Source organism: Nerophis ophidion, linkage group LG04 (assembly GCF_033978795.1).
Source record: "Nerophis ophidion isolate RoL-2023_Sa linkage group LG04, RoL_Noph_v1.0, whole genome shotgun sequence".
Taxonomy (NCBI): domain Eukaryota; kingdom Metazoa; phylum Chordata; class Actinopteri; order Syngnathiformes; family Syngnathidae; genus Nerophis; species Nerophis ophidion.
The window spans coordinates 53863668-53884889 of NC_084614.1; the positions used below are offsets into that span (position 1 = coordinate 53863668).

A 21222-nucleotide genomic window follows, 5' to 3' on the forward strand; every position below is an offset into this window, starting at 1 on the left:
ATTGTTAGACGCTAAGTGTTCATTTAACTGCTCCGCAACAATTTTTTCGAGGATTTTTGAAATAAAGGGAAGGTGAGACACCGGTCGGTAGTTTACCATGAGGTCAGGATCGAGGTTAGGTCTTTTAAGAAGAGGATGAATAACCGCTTTTTTGAATGCTAGGGGAACAGTGCCCGAGGAGAGTGATAAGTTTATAATATTTAGCACTGATAGACCTAATAATACAAAGAGCTCCTTGATCAGTTTCCCAGGAAGAGGGTCAAGTAAACATGTTGTTTGTTTTATTCCATTTACACGTTGTAACAATTCCTCTAATGTTATTTCCTCAAAACGAGAGAAACTATTTTGGAGGGCAGTATCCGCCGTATATACAATCGTGTCAGTGTTAAGAGAACCCCGTTGTAGCTGGGACGCATTGTCTTTAATCTCCTTTCTAATGACTTCAATTTTCTTACTAAAGAATTGCATAAAGTCATCAGCTGAGTGGGTTGAGCTACTGGAAGGGGTCCCTTGTTGGGTTAGCGATGCTACCGTACTAAACAAAAATTTAGGATCGTTTTTATTACGGTGGATGAGATTTGAGTAATATTTAGCTTTAGCTAAGGTAAGCATGCGTTTATAAGTTATTAAACCATCACTCCATGCTTGATGGTGCACCTCAAGTTTAGTCGTGCGCCATTTGCGTTCCAGCTTTCTACATAATAATTTCTGAGCTCTAGTTTCTTCTGTAAACCACGGGGTGCGCTTTTTTGGAGCCTTTTTTAACTTTAGCGGTGCTATGTTATCAATGGTTTCGCGCAGGGCGTCGTTAAAGTTGTTAGTGAGGTTATCAATAGAGCCCACATACTTTGAGAATGGTGCCATTACCGAGGGCAGTAGGTCAGCAAGAGTTGTCGTTGTGGCTGTATTAATGTTGCGGCTGCTATAGCAGTTATTATTATTATTAGTTTGACGAACATGCGTCTGAACCTCGAATTTTATAAGGTAATGATCGGACAATACTTTAGTATACGGGAGTATCGTAACTTTGGAAACGGTGATACCCCTGACAAGCACTAGGTCTATCGTATGACCGTTGCGATGCGTGGGTTCATTTATTATTTGTGTGAGACCACACCTATCAATTATAGTCTGGAGCGCTACGCACGGTGGGTCCGATGGGGTATTCATATGGATATCAAAGTCCCCCATTATGATTATATTATCGGCACGATGTGAGCCAGCCATAAAGTTTGTGGAATTGTCCGGTATTTCTGCCAAATGTTCCATCTTTAGCAAGAGCCCCTCGCGCCCGGACGGGCTGCGTCCTCGAGGGGCTCTTGCTAAAGATGGAACATTTGGCAGAAATACCGGACAATTCCACAAACTTTATGGCTGGCTCACATCGTGGTCAGTCCGTGATCACGTACGACCGCCAGACACTTCTGGATGTGGACATATCGGGCCGTTTTGGACTGATAGACGCGTGCGTGCTAAACGTGCTAACTAGCATGGGAATACGTCGGCGGCTACATCCAGCGGCCTGTGAAGCAGGGGAGTATAGTAGCAGTGGGGGCCGTCTACGGAGCAGACGCCAGCGGTGTGATCGGAAACGCGGATGCCGAGCGGGGCTAAAAACAAAGCAGAAGGCTAATCCCCACAGAACACCACTTCCCTCCATCCTGAAGACGGATTTAAATGGAAAATGCGAGACTACTGGTCTGGGTAAGGAGTCAGTTAAATTAGAACAAGTTTTTTCTGCTTTGAGTGTTTCAGAGTTGGACATGTGTTTTACTGAGGTGGCTAACTATGATGCGTGCAGTTTATCAAAGCAACAAACAAACAATCGGAAAATTCCCGTTACTGAGGTGGCTAACCATGATGCGTGCAGTTTATCTAAGCAACAAACAAACAATCGGAAAATTCCCGTTACTGAGGTGGCTAACCATGATGCGTGCAGTTTATCAAAGCAACAATCAAACAATCGGAAAATTCCTGTCGTATCAATTCCTAGATATGGTCGTAACTATACTAAATGCACTGGGCATAATAAACACAACATTATTAATATTGCTACTACGGATAATTTGATCAAAAACTCCCTAAAACAGCCCACTACCTATAATATAGGTTTTTTAAACATAAGATCATTGTCTCCTAAAACGTTGTTAGTTAATGATATTATCAGAGACAACAATCTTAACGTCATCGGTCTCAGCGAAACCTGGCTTAAACCAAACGACTTTTTTGCGCTAAATGAGGCATGTCCTCCTAACTTTACACATGCGCATATTGCCCGTCCGCTTAAAAGGGGTGGGGGGGTCGCACTAATATACAACGAAAACTTTAACCTTAGTCCTAACATAAATAATAAGTATAAATCGTTTGAGGTGCTTACTATGAGGTCTGTCACACCACTGCCTCTACACCTGGCTGTTATCTACCGCCCCCCAGGGCCCTATTCGGACTTTATCAATGAATTCTCAGAGTTCGTTGCTGATCTAGTGACACACGCCGATAATATAATCATAATGGGGGACTTTAATATCCATATGAATACCCCATCGGACCACCGTGCGTAGCGCTCCAGACTGTAATTGATAGCTGTGGTCTCACACAAATAATAAATGAACCCACGCATCGCAACGGTAATACGATAGACCTAGTGCTTGTCACCGAACTCTATTTAATAATACAACTCTAACATTTGACAACCAAACAATTATACAAGGCGACACGATAAAGAATTTGGGTATTATCTTCGACCCAACTCTCTCCTTTGAGGCACACATTAAAAGCGATACTAAAACGGCCTTCTTTCATCTCCGTAACATCGCTAAAATTCGCTCCATTCTGTCCACTAAAGACGCTGAGATCATTATCCATGCGTTTGTTACGTCTCGCCTCGACTACTGTAAAGTATTATTTTCGGGTCTCCCCATGTCTAGCATTAAAAGATTACAGTTGGTACAAAATGCGGCTGCTAGACTTTTGACAAGAACAATCAATCAATCAATGTTTATTTATATAGCCCCAAATCACAAATGTCTCAAAGGACTGCACAAATCATTACGACTACAACATCCTCGGAAGAACCCACAAAAGGGCAAGGAAAACTCACACCCAGTGGGCAGGGAGAATTCACGTCCAGTGGGACGCCAGTGACAATGCTGACTATGAGAAACCTTGGAGAGGACCTCAGATGTGGGCAACCCCCCCCCCCCTCTAGGGGACCGAAAGCAATGGATGTCGAGCGGGTCTAACATGATACTGTGAAAGTTCAATCCATAGTGGCTCCAACACAGCCGCGAGAGTTCAGTTCAAGCGGATCCAAGACAGCAGCGAGAGTCCCGTCCACAGGAAACCATCTCAAGCGGAGGCGGATCAGCAGCGTAGAGATGTCCCCGACCGATACAGGTGAGCGGTCCATCCTGGGTCCCGACGGACAAGAAAGTTTGATCACATTACGCCTGTACTGGCTCACCTGCACTGGCTTCCTGTGCACTTAAGATGTGACTTTAAGGTTTTACTACTTACGTATAAAATACTACACGGTCTAGCTCCATCCTATCTTGCCGATTGTATTGTACCATATTTCCCGGCAAGAAATCTGCGTTCAAAGGACTCCGGCTTATTAGTGATTCCCAAAGCCCAAAAAAAGTCTGCAGGCTATAGAGCGTTTTCCGTTCGGGCTCCAGTACTCTGGAATACCCTCCCGGTAACAGTTCGCGATGCCAACTCAGTAGAAGCATTTAAGTCTCACCTTAAAACTCATTTGTATACTCTAGCCTTTAAATAGACTCCCTTTTTAGACCAGTTGATCTGCCGTTTCTTTTCTTTTTCTTCTATGTCCCACTCTCCCTTGTGGAGGGGGTCCGGTCCGATCCGGTGGCCATGTACTGCTCGCCTGTGTATCGGCTGGGGACATCTCTGCGCTGCTGATCCGCCTCCGCTTGGGATGGTTTCCTGCTGGCTCCGCTGTGAACGGGACTCTCGCTGCTGTGTTGGATCCGCTTTGGACTGGACTCTCGCGACTGTGTTGGATCCTTTGTGGATTGAACTTTCACAGTATCATGTTAGACCCGCTCGACATCCATTGCTTTCCTCCTCTCTAAGGTTCTCATAGTCATCATTGTCACCGACGTCCCACTGGGTGTGAGTTTTCCTTGCCCTTATGTGGGCCTACCGAGGATGTCGTGGTGGTCTGTGCAGCCCTTTGAGACACTAGTGATTTAGGGCTATATAAGTAAACATTGATTGATTGATCTTCCATTTAAATACGGCTTCAGGATGGAGGGAAGTGGTGTTTTGTGGGGATTAGCCTTCTGCTTTGTTTTTAGCCCCGCTCGACATCCGCGCTTCCGATCACACCGCTGGCGTCTGCTCCGTAGACGGCCCCCGCTGCTACTATACTCCCCTGCTTCACAGGCCGCTGGATGTAGCCGGCGAAGTATTCCCGTGCTAGTTAGCAGGTCTAGCAAGCACGCGTCTATCAGTCCAAAACGGCCCGATATGTCCACATCCAGAAGTGTCTGGCGGTCGTACGTGATCACGCAGTGACCACGATGTGAGCCAGCCATAAAGTTTGTAGAATTGTCCGGTATTTCTGCCAAATGTTCCATATTTTGCAGGAGCTCCTCGATGTCGCAGCCCTTCCGGGCGCCACCATCTTGGACATCAATGTGTAAAATATATAATAATCTTTGTGATTAACACACAGTTTCATATTATTTAAAATGGTTTATCCTGTTAAACTGTAAGTAGATTAAATATATTTATAGAGATAGGTTGATTGGCAACACTAAATTGGCCCTAGTGTGTGAATGTTGTCTGTCTATCTGTGTTGGCCCTGCGATGAGGTGGCGACTTGTCCAGGGTGTACCCCGCCTTCTGCCCCTTTGTAGCTGAGATAGGCGCCAGCGCCCCCCGCAACCCCCAAAAAAGGGAATAAGCGGTAGAAAGTGGATGAATGGATGGAGATTAAAATCAATAGTAAGATGGCTAATTTTGTGTTAATTTTCGAGTGGGCCCTGGCCCCCTCTCCAGTGAAAAAGTTGGGCTCAGAGGTCAGAAAGTTTAAGAACCTCTGTTCTTAGGGATCAATTAATTAATTTAGTGCCCATCCCCAACAGGTATGCACAAGCATTGAAAGGTTGTGGGTTCCAGCAGGGGATGATGAGAGTGATGCAGCAGGTGTCTCTCAAGTGCTGCTCGGGTTAATGAGACGGACGGCGGGCATTATCAAGCGTGAGCAAACACCTGTGCAACCCTATCTCATCTGTATCGCCGAGGCGTCACCCACTAAGCTCCAATAAAGTTGGCAGCACAATGGCTACAGGACCTGAGCGTTGCCGATTGTCACCATGCTATCAAAACGCAGAGCACGGACTGCGTGGCTGGCTAAGGCCTGATAAGCCGGCACAATTCTAGCTTAGGGAACAACTAAAGGCAATGCCGTGGGTGTTGCCACGGGCAACTGGAGGTGGCCATATGCTGGATCGACAACTGCACTACCAATTATTGACACATTCCCAGGAATGGCGAAGCGGCAGGAATATTTGGAGAATTGTGCATGCTGCATGACTGCCTTTCACTGAGAGCTTTATTCCCCCATCCAATAAATGAAAAGCAAATGGAGTGAAGAGAAAGTGGGAGCAGTTCAATCAGCCTGATTAACAGTGAAACAGATCATTAGAACCACCCTCCTACTTATTGGATTCCACTATGACGCAACCTCTGATGCTTTATAGATCAATTTGTATATCATGCACTGTTATGTATGCATGGGTTATTTCCGTACAAACATTTGGTGGTCAAATCCAAAAAAGACGTTCTCGCCTTGATGTTGCTCCATTTTTCTACATCATGACTCAGACCTGATGGTGTGTGCTGCCATCTTTTTTTTCTTCCTTTCCTTCCACACAGAAGCTTTATTAAGGCTGGGGTCATCTTCGGAAAATGTGTTTACATGATGTCTCAAATGAAGTTTTTGGGTCTAAATGGTGGATTTTTAATTGCACATAAGGGGAGTGCTGCTGGATGCTCTGCAGACAATCTGCACAATTTAAAACAAAATGTTTCTTGGTAACCTCATTGTCAACTTCCGGTCTACAGGATTATGGTCCTGTATGATGATGAATCATAACTAAATTCCCTCATAAGAAAACATTCCAGAGCAACAGGTGGTGTCGCCAATGACAAGCCTAAAAAAGGCACAATAACAACAATGCATCCAAGATGAAGGGAATTATATATGTGTTGATCCTGAGGTGGTGTCATTCCTGCACACAATAAGGTTGCCCACTTCATAAGATTGCTGACCTAATGAAGTAAAAACAACCGCTCAAACTGTGATGTGATACAAAAGCCTAATTTTCACCAGGCAGCATTGTTTACGTCTCCATGCCACAGTATGGTACAGCTGAGGAAATTCTGGCCGACCTTCTGCTTCCACCACAAATAGTGTAGTCGGGATTATGATACATAAAAAAGTATGTTTTTCCCTAAATGAAGTATTGAATTACATTTGTATTAGGGCTGTCCGATTATAACGGACTGCCGATATTATCGGCCGATAAATGCTTTAAAATGTGATATCGGAAATTATCGGTATCGATTTCAAAATTATCGGTATCGGTTTTAAAAAGTAAAATTTATGACTTTTTGTAACCCCACTGTGTACACGGACGTAGGAGAGATACAGAGCGCCAATCAACCTTAAAGGCAATTCCTTTGCGAGTTGGCCCGGTCACATACTATCGACGCCTTTTCACACACACAAGTGAATGCAAGCATACTTGATCAAAAGCCATATAGGTCAAACTGAGTGTGGCCGAATAAACAACTTTAACACTGTTTCAAATATGTGCCACACTGTGAACCCACACCAAACAAAGATGAAAAACACATTTTGGGAGAACATCCGCACCGTAACACAACATAAACACAACAAAACAAATACCCAGAGTCCATTGCAGCACTAACTCTTCCGGGACGCCCCCTTCAACCTCAACTCTGCCCCCCCAATCCCGCAGTTTCTTAGACTTAGACTTTGTGAAAGTAAAAAGTATAGTATTTATCATAGTTGTAGTGGGTATCACGATTATCTCAGTGAGAACATGTCCAAAATTCCAAGCTGCTGTTTTGAGGTTTGTTAAAAAAATAATGCACTTTGTGACTTCAATATTAAATATGGCACTGCCATGTTGGCATTTTTTCCATAACTTGAGATTATATATTTTGGAAAACCTTGTTACATTGTTTAATGCATCCAGCGGGGCATCACAACAAAATTAGGCATAATATTGTGTTAATTCCACGACTGTATATATCAGTATCGGTTGATATCGGAATCAGTAATTAAGAGTTGGACAATATCGGAATATTGGATATCGGCAAAAAAGCCATTATCGGACATCTCTAATATGTATTACACTGCGGTATAGGTCTAATTTTCCATTATTATGTTGTGGCAATCCATGAAGATATTCACAACATATTCATAAAAACACATGCTGCTAATATCGGTGTTATCTTCACCTTGACAGTCTCAAATTGACCACCTTTTTTATGGATTTTATCTTCAACTCCTCCCTTATAATTACCACCTCTCCATAATGGTGATACCTTTGACATGAGTGACATCAAAAGAAAACAGGGGAAAGTAACAACAGATGTCGGTGTAGCACTTTAGGCTAACGATCAGCTGTTAGGCCAAATTGGAGATGAACTATTTTGATGTAATCTATCTTCGACATCAATATAAAAGATTTGAGGGGAAGCTAACATCAAATCAAATGATCCTAGCTGCAAGGGTGTCAAGTTGTCCAAGTTTTTGCAGAACAATACATGTCCGTGGTTTCAGAACACGTCCGTGGTTTCAGAACATGGAGGCACAATTTAGAGGGATTATCCAGGATGTGAGGAAGTATTTCCTTGTTGTGGCTGTGCTTTAGTTGTCCATAGCAAGGACGACTTAAGGATCCTACCATGAATAGACTAACATGGACCCCGACTTAAACAAGTTGAAAAACGTATTCGGGTGTTACCATTTAGTGATCAATTGTAGAGAATATGTACTGTACTGTAATCTACTAATAAAAGTTTCAATCAATCAATCAATCCTCCGGGCTACTAGTGAGTATTTTAATCTACGGTATAACTCACTCGAGAATACTATAATGAGTTAAATGAGTGTAAAGGATGTTATTTCACTTTTAAAGAGCTTTAGAAGGTCATACAATGTTTTATTTACGCTTTAACTATGAAAATATTTGATTTATTAACAATAATCTTTCCTTGCAGATATGTGTTTACCACGGTCATGTCTGGTCCCAATTATCCAAGATAAATGAGGGACGTCAGAGATTTTTTTGTACCAACTCCAGTTTTTATGAGTCCCTCACTTAAGTTAATACTCAATTCACTTGTTTCAGAGCACGGAACATACTCAACCAGTTTGTTCCTAACTAACATCTGCACCCATGAGTCGGTGAAACTCGAGTTGTCGTCAAGCAGCAGTGATTCAACATGAGCAGGAAGGGATTGTTGATTTGAGGCAAGGAACTGATCTGTTGCTTTTTCGCAGGGTTAATACCTATCTTGAAATGCACAGTTTTCTTTGTTCATTGAGTTAGTGGTATCAGAGGTGAGTCAGTGAACAAACACAAACCCATGAGTCTCAAATCTATAAAACACTAGCTATTTTTGTTTATTCGTTCGTGACTGGACCATCTATACCAGGGGTAGGGAACCTACGGCCCTCAAACCAGATGTGGCTCTTTTGATGACTGCATCTGGCTCTCAGATAAATCTTAGCTGACATTGCTTAACACAATAAGTAATGGATAATTCCGTTGGTAATCACAGTGTTAAAAATATTGCATTTTAATCCATAAATCCGTTTTTCTACCGCACCTCTTCAAGAAGTCGCATTGATGGTAAAAAGTATTTGATTAATTATTGGTTAACTTAAGAATAACAATGTCGTTAAAAAGAATAAGAGACTTATCATACTCTAAAAATGTTGGTATTACTTCAAAATGCACACATTTAGCTCTATTCAGTGTTAAAAAATATTATATGGCTCTCACGGAAATACATTTTAAAATATTTGGCTTTCATGGCTCTCTCAGCCAAAAAGGTTCCCAACCCCTGGTCAATACCACATGTTTTGTACCTTCTTTAAAAGTGAGGTTCAATTAGGGTACATTTAGCTCTAAATTTGTGCTATCTCAATAAAACTGACTTGACTAAATTAAACAAAGAACATTACATAATGTAATAAAGTATGTATAGTAAAATGTGTTAATTGAATGTAAACAAGCTAGTGTTTAATTAATTCCATAATACAAAAAAACAAACAGTTGGCATCTCTCTATGGTCCAATCAAAGGACAGCACAGCAAGTGTACCAAAACATACCACTGCTACACAGAATTCTGGTTATACATGCAACATATATTTTGGCATTTCTTCCTAGGGATTCTAAATAGTTTAGTTGACTGAAACTGCCAAAATGTACTTCTACAGAGGCCAAAAGGTTATGCTAATCACAGGTACCTTAACTTACGAGTAATTTGAGATATGAGCTGTCACTCAGATTGTTGTTAGTCTTTAAATTGTGAGCATTATTTGAGTTACAAGCATTTCACTGTTAGTTAAAGTAACATCTATAACAGGGTTGTGCTGTTTCAGCAATAAAGAGTCAATCTAATGTTGTACTAGGTGTGCACAAAAAAGTGGATTCACATTCGAACCGCGATTCTTATTCTTCCCAATTCTAAATTGATTCATCATTTTTGAAAATCGATTCAAGAAAAAAGAATACATTTTTAAAAATTCTATTTTACACCATCTCCCTGGAACCAGAAAGAGGTTGTTTTACCTGTAACCTATTTTTTTTTATAATTATCATACCAAATAATTTATTGCAAGAGTAAATCTGAATCGAGAATCCACTCTGAATTGAATCACCACCTCAAGAATCGGAACAAATCATTAGGCGCACAAATATTCACACCCTATGTTAAACATTGTTGTCCCGGTTTCCTTTCACAGGAAACAAACATATGTTTTGTCGGGACTTTTAACGTGTGTGTTTGAACACCCTCTAACCATCAGAACTAAGAAAGTTACTGCAAAGGAGAGAAAGCTGACAACCAAAACCATTAAAAATATTTCCTACCGGTTAGCAGCCGACCGTGAGAGTCAAGCCCCACAGTATCGTCAGTCCATATCACACAAGCTGTAGCGAGCCTCCGTGGCATGCAGCTACAAACGTCCAAACGACGAGCATTTATCCATAAAAATATTGAAAAGCTGGGAATGCTGGGTTTGACATGTTTAATTTTTTTCTGTCTAGTCCTGACTGGAAAAGCTGGACATCGACCATTATCTTTGGTACACAGACATACATACAGTATCTCTTGTTGTCAACACTGACCTCCCCGGTCCGTCACTCATATACGTCATATACGGTACCGATACAGTAATATCTAGTTCTTATTCTTGCCAGATGTTAAAAGAGAAACAGACAACCAGCTCTATGAACACAAGTTGCTTATAATAATTGGGTAATAAGTGGACTTGGCAACACTGGACAGAGAAGCAGCCTGTAGGAGACCGCCCACATTAGTCTGCTTCCCAAGGTTACATGATTTCATAAAACGACTGTAGTTGTTAGTAGTGTAATAACAATAATAATAACAATAATAATAATACTATTGTAATGTTTTAAAAACTATATTTATTGTCAAAGTTTTTTTTCTTTTTGAAAGGCATGTTACATGTCAATCTTGTTGGGGTTTTGTATTGCCAAAATCACGGAATAGCTTTGTTGGTAGAGCGGCCATGCCAGCAACTTGAGGGTTGCAGGTTCGAGCCCCACTTCCGCCATCCTAGTCAATGCCGTTGTGTCCTTGGGCAAGACCATTTACCCACCTGCTCCCAGTGCCACCCACACTGGTTTAAATGTAACTTAGATATTGGGTTTCACTATGTAAAGCGCTGTGAGTCACTTGAGGAAAAAGCGCTCTATAAATATAATTTCACTTCACTTCACATTAAAATGTTTTCAATTAGTTTCAGTGGGTGATTTGAGATACAAGTGTTCAGAGTTAAGAGCTTGGTCGGGGAACCAGTTGAGTGTGTAAGTGGTGGACCATCCATTCATCCATTTTTCTACCGCTTGTCCCTCTCATGGTTGCGGGCCTATCTCAGCTGCATTCAGTCACAAGTCGCCACCTCATCGCAGGGCCAACACAGATAGACAGACAACATTCACACTCACATTCACACACTATGGCCAGTTTAGTGTTGCCAATCAACCTATCCCCAGGTGCATGTCTTTGGAGGTGGGAAGACGCCGGAGTATCCGGAGGGAACCCACACAGTCACGCGGAGAACATGCAAACTCCATACATAAAGACCCCAAGCCCGAGGATTGAACCCAGTACCTTCGTATTGTGAGGCACACGGACTAAACCCTGTGTCACTGTGCTGCAGTTGAGGTACTGCTGTATCTCAAATAAATAGCATTTTTCCCACGCATCTACAAGGTCACATGGATGTTTTGCATGTATATTTTGCTTTGCTGAAGTACAACAAATATCTCATGAATACCTAATAAACTGTAGCCAATCAGGCTTATAGTGTGAATTGTCTGTTTCGCCAAATTGTTGGTGTTGACCTTTTTCTGGTGTGCACTGATACAAGTTTCAAATGTCAAATACCACAGCAGCGCAGGCGTCCGGTGTGTCCTCCAGCTCCCTGCACCACCTGTGACACACTCACCTGTACTTCATGCTGGTGTGCCGCCCGATGGCCTCCTTCATGTGCGCGTGACCCTGCGGGGTCTGGCGTGACCCGGGGCCCTCCCTGGTCTTGACCGATCCCTGGGACGTGTAGTTGCCATTACCGCCTTGTCCGCTCCCTCCTCCGCCTCCTCCTCCGCCACCTGATCCACCGCCGCCGCCGCCACCGCCGCCACCTCCGCCGCCTCCTCCTACTCCTCCGCTGCTTCCTCCGGGGGGCGGAGCGGTACGGAGGCCACAAAGGCGGTCCTCGCTGCGACTCTTGAGGTTGTGCTCGGTGCAGGCAAAAGACACCTGCATCCTGACCCTGGTTTCCGGGATGGGGGGCCGGGGGGGTTACTTATGGAATCTGACCTTTTTTTCACAACTTTGGTGCAAATGTCAAATTGACTCAGAGGTGCTTGCTTGGGTGTATATGTGCGCAGTCACTGAAAAAATTGGGTCTTACTCCAGTGGGCCCAGGTTACAGATTTTGTCTGGGAGTCCCTGCAGGGGGAGGGGGTACAGGCAAGAGTCCAGCCTCTAACATGACACACGCAGAGCTGCCGTCTGCTGCGTCTCCTGTCTGCTGATGCAAACCTGCCAGATGGTTCTAGTCAGAGTTTTCACACTCACAAGATGCATCAGGGCTGCAGTCCAGTTTGTAAAAAAAAAAAAAAAAATGTTCGCTTGCTGATTTTGGAGGGGTGTTCCTGTTCCTGTTGGGTGGGGGGCCCCCACTTACATACATATACAAGCGGTGAGTTGTTCCCGCCTTGAGCCTGAGAGCTCGCCAGCATACCGCAGCGACGACACTCACATCCTCACCCTTGACGTCAAAAGAAGAAAAAAGAAAATCTTCATTTGTCGCAAGGTAAAGAAAAAACAAGGCTTGCGTGGAAAAAATACAAATAAATCAACGCATCATCGTCATCCATGCAGCAGCTCCACCACAAGCAGGGAAACGCAGCCCCCCAAAATTTTCTATTTCAATTTTTTTTATTTTTCTTATTTAATAATTACCTTCTTCGGGGTGAGAAGTGGCAAACATGCCGGCGGCAGCAGCTGTTCACGCCGCTGCTGCTTCCTCTTGCACAGAATGTCACGCAGCAAAACGCAGTGAACATCGTGGACCTTCTAACGTGTCTTCAGTCAGTCGGCAACATTCTTCATCTTTCTTCTGCTCTTCATTGTCACGGTGCTGTGCCACACGCACCCCAAAATGTTCACGACACACGGAGCAACATCTCTCTCTCTCTGTCTCTCCCCCTCTCTCATTCATTACACGGGTGAACACATTTCCTCACATCATCGTGCGTGTGTGTGTGTGTGTGCAGCTTATGCAATGTTGCCTCGTGGATCAATTAGAGAAAATGCATCAGTCTATCCATCTAATAATCTATGCACGCACTCTCACTTCCCCTCAGCACATCAAGCTCCCCACGCCATGCCTCCGCTGCGTGTGCAGGCATCTCTGCAGCTCCACCACACCCATTTGTCTGAATGAGCAGCCATCACAATTACGCTGCAACATCTGCATCATCGCCCCTGAGTGGTGAGGGGCAGATGTGTATGCATCCATCAAATGACGGCAGGTTAAAAATGATGAGTCATGCAAAACAACAACAACAACAACTAAAAAAAAAAAAAAAAAAAAAAAAAAAAGCCACGCTGCAGCTGCAAATAAAATCGCACACATTCATCATTTTCTGCCATTTTGCTTAGGTCGAATAGAAGTGTGCTGGGGGGGCTTTCTGCAGTCCCTGAAGCAGATTGCACAACAGCAGCAGAGTGGAACTTTTGTTGAGCTGATAAACTACTCAGAACAAAATGGGCTGCGCAGCAATCTAGAAAGCTATACAGTAGTACCTCGATTTACGAGCTCAATCAATTGGATTTGGTGCTTGGCCCCCAAAAACGGGAAAAAATGATCATGTTGTTACATGCCTTTTAAAAGGAAAATTAACCCTTGTTTTGTTGTGTTTATTTTGACTACCTCAATTCTGTTTTTTACACTCCTGGGCTCATGTTTCAGTTGCCATATCTACAGATTAGTTTCACCTACCTCTGATTAGTGTTCAGGACGCTCAGCTGCACCTGGCCACTAATCAGAGAGCTATTTGTTCACGTTTCTTTCCACAACCAGGCTGGCTTCCTTCTGTAACGACTGGGTCGCATTTTTCGGCAGGGTCATTCTCCCTAGATGCAGCAAGCATTTCGGACACAGCGTGCATGTAGGAAATGATTTGTTTTTATAAATCATGCAGGAAAAAACCAAAGTGTACTGATAACACGGGTGGCAAAGCTAAGGAGACTAACGCGGGAGCTAGCATATAAACAGGAATCTAAAAACTATAATAATATTTAGCTGTTGCGTGATGCAAACAAGGAAACCAGCTTGATTGTGGAAAGAAACATGAATAAAATGCTCTCTGATTAGTGCCCAGGAGCAGGTGAGCGTCCCAAACACTAATCAGAGGCAGGTGAAACTAATCTGTAGTCATGGCAACTGAACCACAAACCCAGGGGTGCAAAAAAACGGAAGGGAAGTAGTGAAAACTAACAGAACAAAACATGATGGGCAAAGGATCATAACATTTAGATGATAAATATTGGATAAAATGTATTACTAACAACCACAGTAGTTTAATCAGGTAATAATAATGTACAACATTTACCTTGGCAAGTGGACTTCTATGGCATCTCCTTCCTGCGGCTTCTTTGTCAAACACACCATCAGCAGCTTCTCCACGTTTTCATGAATACTGTCCACCGTTTGGATCCATTCTGCTTTACTACGGTGCAGACTAGCAGTGATGCGCTCAAATGGCTTCACCAAGTTTGCTATACGCATTGTCATGTTTTTGATGAGTTGTTTCTTTAAATCACTGAATTTCATCCACTTCTTATTGCCAGCACTATCCTTTTAAACTCACTTTCTTCATTCACATAGTTGGAAAACAAAGTTACGTTGACATCTAGCTATAAGCTAATGCAGACATGAGCAATTTTTTTTAATCACGGGGGGCACTGGTTGGTAAAAATCTGTTGTATGCATGTATGTATGTGTGTGTATATGTGTGTATGTGTATTCAGGAAAAAAAGTTTTTCTTGACCTAATATACATATAAGAAGATGGAAGTATATATATATATATATATATATATATATATATATATATATATATACATACATACATACATACATATATATATATATATATATATATATATATATATATATATATCCATCTTCTTATATATATATATTAGGTCATATGGAAACAGGGTTTATATATATATAAATAAATAAATGGGTTGTACTTGTATAGCGCTTTTCTACCTTCAAGGTACTCAAAGCGCTTTGACACTACTTCCACATTTACCCATTCACACACATTCACACACTGATGGAGGGAGCAGCCATGCAAGGCGCCAACCAGCACCCATCAGGAGCAAGGGTGAAGTGTCTTGCTCAGGACACAACGGACGTGACGAGGTTGGTTCCAGGTGGGATTTGAACCAGTGACCCTCGGGTTGCGCACGGCCAATCTCCCACTGCGCCACGCCGTCCCATGTATATATATATTCGGACACAGCGTGCATGTAGGTATATATATATATATATATATATATATATATATATATATATATATATATATATATATATATATATATATATATATTCACAAACCCCGTTCAACATATTTGATGTTCAAACTGATAAACATTTTTTTTTGTGCAAATAATCATTAACTTTAGAATTTAATGCCAGCAACACGTGACAAAGAAGTTGGGAAAGGTGGCAATAAATACTGATAAAGTTCAGGAATGCCCATCAAACACTTATATGGAACATCCCACAGCTGTGCAGGCTAATTGGGAACAGGTGGGTGCCATGATTGGGTATAAAAGCAGCTTCCATGAAATGCTAAGTAATTCACAAACAAGGATGGGGTGAGGGTCACCGATTTGTAAGCAAATTGTCGAACAGTTTTAGAACAACATTTTTCAACGAGCTATTGCAAGGAATTTAGGGATTTTAGCATCTACGGTCCGGAAAATCATCAAAAAGTTCAGAGAATCTGGAGAAATCACTGCACGTAAGCGATGATATTACAGACTTTGATCTCAGGCGGTACTGCATCAAAAACTGACCTCAGTGTATAAAGGATATCACCACATGGGCTCAGGAACACTTCATAAAACCTTCGGCAGTAAATACAGTTGGTCGCTACATCTGTAAGTGCAAGTTAAAAATGTGCTATGCAAAGCCAAACCCATTTATCAACAATATCCTGAAACGCCGCCGGCTTGGCTGGGCCCGAGCTCACCTAAGATGGACTGATGCAAAGTGGAAAGGTGTTCTGTGGTCTGACGAGTCCACATTTCAAATCCTATTTGGAAACAGAGGACGTGGTGTCCTCCAGAACAAAGAGGAAAATAAGCATTCGGATTGTTATAGGCCCAAAGTTCAAAAGCCAGCATCTGTGATGGTATGGGGGTGTATTAGTGCCCAAGGTATGAGTAACTTACACATCTTTGAAGGCAACATTAATGCTGAAAGGTCCATACAGGTTTGGGAGCAACATATGTTGTCATCCAAGCAACGTTATCATGGACCCCTGCTTATTTCAGCAAGACAAATGTTACAACAGCATGGCTTTGTATATTTACATCTAACACAATTTCCCAACTCATATGGAAACGGGGTTTGTATATATATCCATCTCCTTCCGCTTATCCGAGGTCAGGTTGCGGGTTCAGCAGCCAAAGCGGGGAAGCCAAGACTTCCCTCTCTCTCTCTCTCTCTCTCTCTCTCTCTCTCTCTCTCTCTCTCTCTCTCTCTCTCTCTCTCTCTCTCTCTCTCTCTCAATCTCTCTCTATCTCTCTCTCTCTCTCTCTTGCTCTCTCTCTCTCTCTATCTATCTATCTATCTATCTATCTATCTATCTATCTATCTATCCATCTATCTATCTATCTATCTATCCATCCATCTATCTATCTATCTTTTATATCTATCTATCTATCTATCTATCTATCTATCTATCTATCTATCTATCTATCTATCTATCTATCTATCTATCTATCTATCTATCTATCTATCTATCTATCTATCTATCCTTCTATCTATCTGTCTAACTATCTATCTATCTATCTATCTATCTATCTATCTATCTATCTATCTATCTAACTATCTATCTATCTATCTATCTATCTATCTATCTATCTATCTATCTATCTATCTATCTATCTATCCATCTATCTATCTATCTATCTATCCACCTATAAATGGGACGAGTGGTAGAAAATAGATGGATTGATGGATATATATGTAACTATATATTAACCCATCTTATTGTTTTACTTCTGATTTTGAACATGAAGTTGTCAGTTTGTCTGTGTCTAATGTTTTTTGACACAATTTTCCAGCTATCCAGCTAATATCGTAGAAAAGGGTAAAAGCTAAACACACAATACAAGCACTCACAATATGATGGTTAGAATGCTAAAAATATAATGACAGACCACCTTAAACATTTTACAGCCTTTTTGGTGAATAAAAAAATGTACATGAAAATGAAAAATGTGGGATTTGTAATATTAACTAATAACGATAAAACATTGAATATTAAGACAGCATATAAACGTCTCTCTACCTCTTTACTTCCTCGACGACTGATCCTTTACTATAAGGCAAAATGCAAAAAATATGCAACAAACATTGTGAAACATGAACGCAAAGGGAAAAAAACCCACCCACAAATCCATTTAGTAAGGTATAGTACAGGAATTTGTTGTAAAAATCCGCTTCCTTGTCCCTCGCTGACGCTCATGTCTCAGGCTGGCCGCGGTAAATAAACACCGCCCAGTCTACTTGTTGCCTCGTCTGCTTAAGGGTGATGTGACGTAGGTTACCGTAGTAACCCGTATATCACTCTAAAGCACGTATTCCATCCATTTGTTATACTCTCTGTTGTTCAATACTTACGGTCATTTGAAAATTGCACTGCACATCATATTGGGGGATCCACTTTTGATGGTGAAGGTTAAAAAAAAAAATTGGCGACGTCCAGCAGGCAGGGTTGAAAAGCTTAACGGGCCGCATCTGGCCCACGGTCCCTAATTTGCCTATACCTCAGCTAATGTTAGTGAGTAAAATCAGATGTTTTGGGCCGACCTTATGAGATTCAATGTGACATTTGCTGCAACAACTAATGGCGGTGATGCTTGTAACTCACATTTTTGCTAGCAACTTAAAGCGTAACAATTAGCGAGATTCAGCTCTCATCTTAAAACACTCTTAAAGTTGAGGTACCACTGTACATCTCACAGAATTGAGTGCACCCTCTACATTTCACCTACCCCCTCATGGAACAATCCAATTGGAATGAAACTTGCATATACTTTAGAACAGTCAGGGTATAGACGAACGATTGACTTAAATGTGTCAACACAGACATTATTGTCGAGTTATCTGGAAACACACATGGGTACCAAAATAATTGTCTTGCTATCAGCATGGTGGTACCAGCCTCTTTGGCTTTTATCACACCACCCCGTCTGCATGTGTATGAATCCAAGGAATGCGGAAATGTACTTAAAATAATCCTTGATGTGAGTGCAATCGTTACACTAAATACCGCTGTATTTTTGCATTTTGATTTTAATATACAGCTTTCCCAATGAAAACTATTAAATGTGTGATTTATTAGGTTATGTTTTTTATGCCTGCAAACCAAAAGCACTCCTAGCATGAGTTGCGTCGCTGGATTTTCCACATCGTGACATAACACCATAACCTGATAAATTGTACATTATATCGTTTAATAAGTTTTCATGTGAAACATGTACTGTACATTAAATGACAAAATAAAAAAATACAATGTAACAGTTCTCACGAGAAAAAAAAAATACTTCAATTACATTTCCACATTTGTAGGAGTCATATATACGCACATGTAAATGCAGGGGGTGCATTAATTGTAATTGGGAGCACGTTTCACCAGAAAACCGGTACTGGGAAGCGGCGGTTTATTGAGGTAAATATGAATTCTAATAGGCATTGTGTAGTGAAGGGTTAATGACACCTCAGTGAGCGTATGGCACACACACTACCTATAGTGACACTGCACTGCACCAAAGGAAGTGTTTTCTGATAGAAGTTTGGCATGTCACGATTGAATTACACAGGAGTTGTATTGGTAATGTGTTTATTTCTTATAGTGACACACACATAGGGGGACTCGGTATCTCTCCCTTGTGTTTCGTAATGCTTCTGTATCGTTTGACCCATCACTAGTACTAGGGGCCACAAGACTGTTTTTTAACATGATAAGTAGCCCAAACACATCTCAAAGATGACCAAACGCCTTGCTGAGGAAGCTGAATTAATTGATGGAGTGGCCAATGTGTCTGCAGACCTGAACCCGATTGTGAGCAGAAGGAAGGTAGAGGAGCACGAGTAGAGATGGACATTCCAGGAGCCTAACAACAAGCTCTGGTGAGTAAGGCAGTAATAGATAAAAATGGTGCTCACTCCAAATATTCACACTTTCAACAGGTTTATTGTAAAGTGTGCTCACTTCTGTTCCCATCAATTCATTTTCACTGGACACTAAGTCTACACTGTTATACAAGCTGCACATTGACTACTCTGTTATATCTAAATTAAATTTCTATGCTATTGTCCACCCAAACTATGCAATGCAATTGATGTAGACATGTCAGGGCTGTACTGTACTGACTTTTGTGAAATGCTGAACAAAGTAGGTTTCTGCAAATAGGAGCAAAACAAATATTGATCAATATGTCAGCACAATTTAAGTCTCTGACTCAATGCAGCAGTAAGCTATTGTCATAAAAACATAATTTGGACCAAAAACATACATAATGCTGAAGTTAAACTAGTTTAAGAAACATATTTTTGGCTTAAATATGAAAAATAAATATCCATCCATCTATTGTCTACCGATTGTCATAAATCTATCTGTCGATGAGGTGTCATAAATATGTTACATTAATACTCGTCTACTGTTATCTATATCAGTGGTTCTCAAATGGGGGTACGCGTACCCCTGGCAGTACTTGAAGGTATACCAAGGGGTACGTGAGATTTTTTGAAAATATTCTAAAAATAGCAACAATTCAAAAATCCTTTATAAATATATTTATTGAATAATACTTCAACAAAATATGAATGTAAGTTCATAAACTGTGAAAAGAAATACAACAATCCAATATTCAGTGTTGACAGCTCGATTTTTTGTGGACATGTTCCATAAATATTGATGTTAAAGATTTTTTTTTTTTTGTCCTGTCCAGTTTCTCAGGCAAATCATATAGTTAATGTAGATGCCCATATCAGCTGTTCGGATTTACTTTACAAAAGAGAAGTGTAGGATACTTCTCTTGTTGCCTTATTTGAATTTGACTTTATTAAATGTATTTAAATTATCATTTGGTGCAGCCGGGCCGGAGAAGGGGGTGATAGAAAGAGAAAAAAAGGAAGACGGAGGGGAAATTGTGGGGATAAGAGGGGGATTAGACAGAGAGACAAAAACAACAACAGCAAACACAACAATAACAACAATGTTTAGAATTAAGTTCATGAATCCAGGTGGATCTCCATTACAATCCCCAAAGAGGTCACTTTAAGTTGATGATTACTTCTTTGTGTAGAAATCTTTATTCATAATTGAATCACTTGTTTATTTTTCATCAAGTTTTTAGTTATTTTTACATGTTTTTTTTTCCAAATAGTTCAAGAGAGACCACTACAAATGAGCAATATTTTGCACTCTTATACAATTTAATAACTCAGAACCTGATTTACTTTTATTTCTTTATCTCATTTTTTCAACCAAAAATGCTTTGCTCTGATTAGGGGGTACTTGAATTAAAAAAATGTTCACATCACTGAATAAAGGTTGAAAACCACTGATCTATATGGTTGGGTTTGAACACATGATTTAGTGATCATTTGGGACTGAAATACCAAGATAATACTGCCACCTAGTGGAAAATTACTAAATGTAAAAAAAAAAAAGTGAATGTTTTATGTCATATGATCATAATAATCGTGTTTGCTTTTTTTCTATTACATTATCTTTATTGAATCTCATTAGATTGTGCAGATGTACTTAATGCACCATAGATGGTTCAGATGGTATCATGCAGTTCTGGTGAATTATATATTAGGTGTTGTGTCCATGCATGTACAGTAACAGTATGATTCCATATTTTCATGAATTAATTATGTCATGAAAGTTCATGTGTACTACTAGACATTGGCATTATATGTCCTTAAATAGGAATTATGCATAATTTCTGCGTCTTGCAACAATTCCGGGGAGTTAAAACAAAATCAGATCCGCAGTAGCCTTTCATCCCAGAATAACTTCACTGAGCACTTTTAAGTGAAAGATGCAAGCGTGCCAGTGCGACAAACAA

At 41.0% G+C, this 21222-nt stretch overlaps 1 protein-coding gene across 3 annotated transcripts in view; it reads right to left on the reverse strand.

The window, feature by feature from the left end:
• Window positions 1-21222, reverse strand: part of LOC133551554 (voltage-gated potassium channel subunit beta-3) — a 70074-nt gene that overhangs the window by 47613 nt on the left and 1239 nt on the right. Inside the window, exons 1-2 of one of the 3 annotated variants that reach the window (XM_061898371.1) lie at window positions 12794-13226; window positions 11772-12599 (exon numbers count right to left, since the gene is read on the reverse strand). The exons of 1 other annotated variant lie outside the window; for it this stretch is intronic. In XM_061898371.1, coding sequence (XP_061754355.1) covers window positions 11772-12091 — 320 coding nt within the window. In that variant the 5' untranslated portion in view covers window positions 12092-12599; window positions 12794-13226. Of the gene's footprint in view, window positions 1-11771; window positions 13227-21222 lie in introns of those variants that run through there. One more of the 3 variants, XM_061898372.1, reaches the window with a different exon arrangement.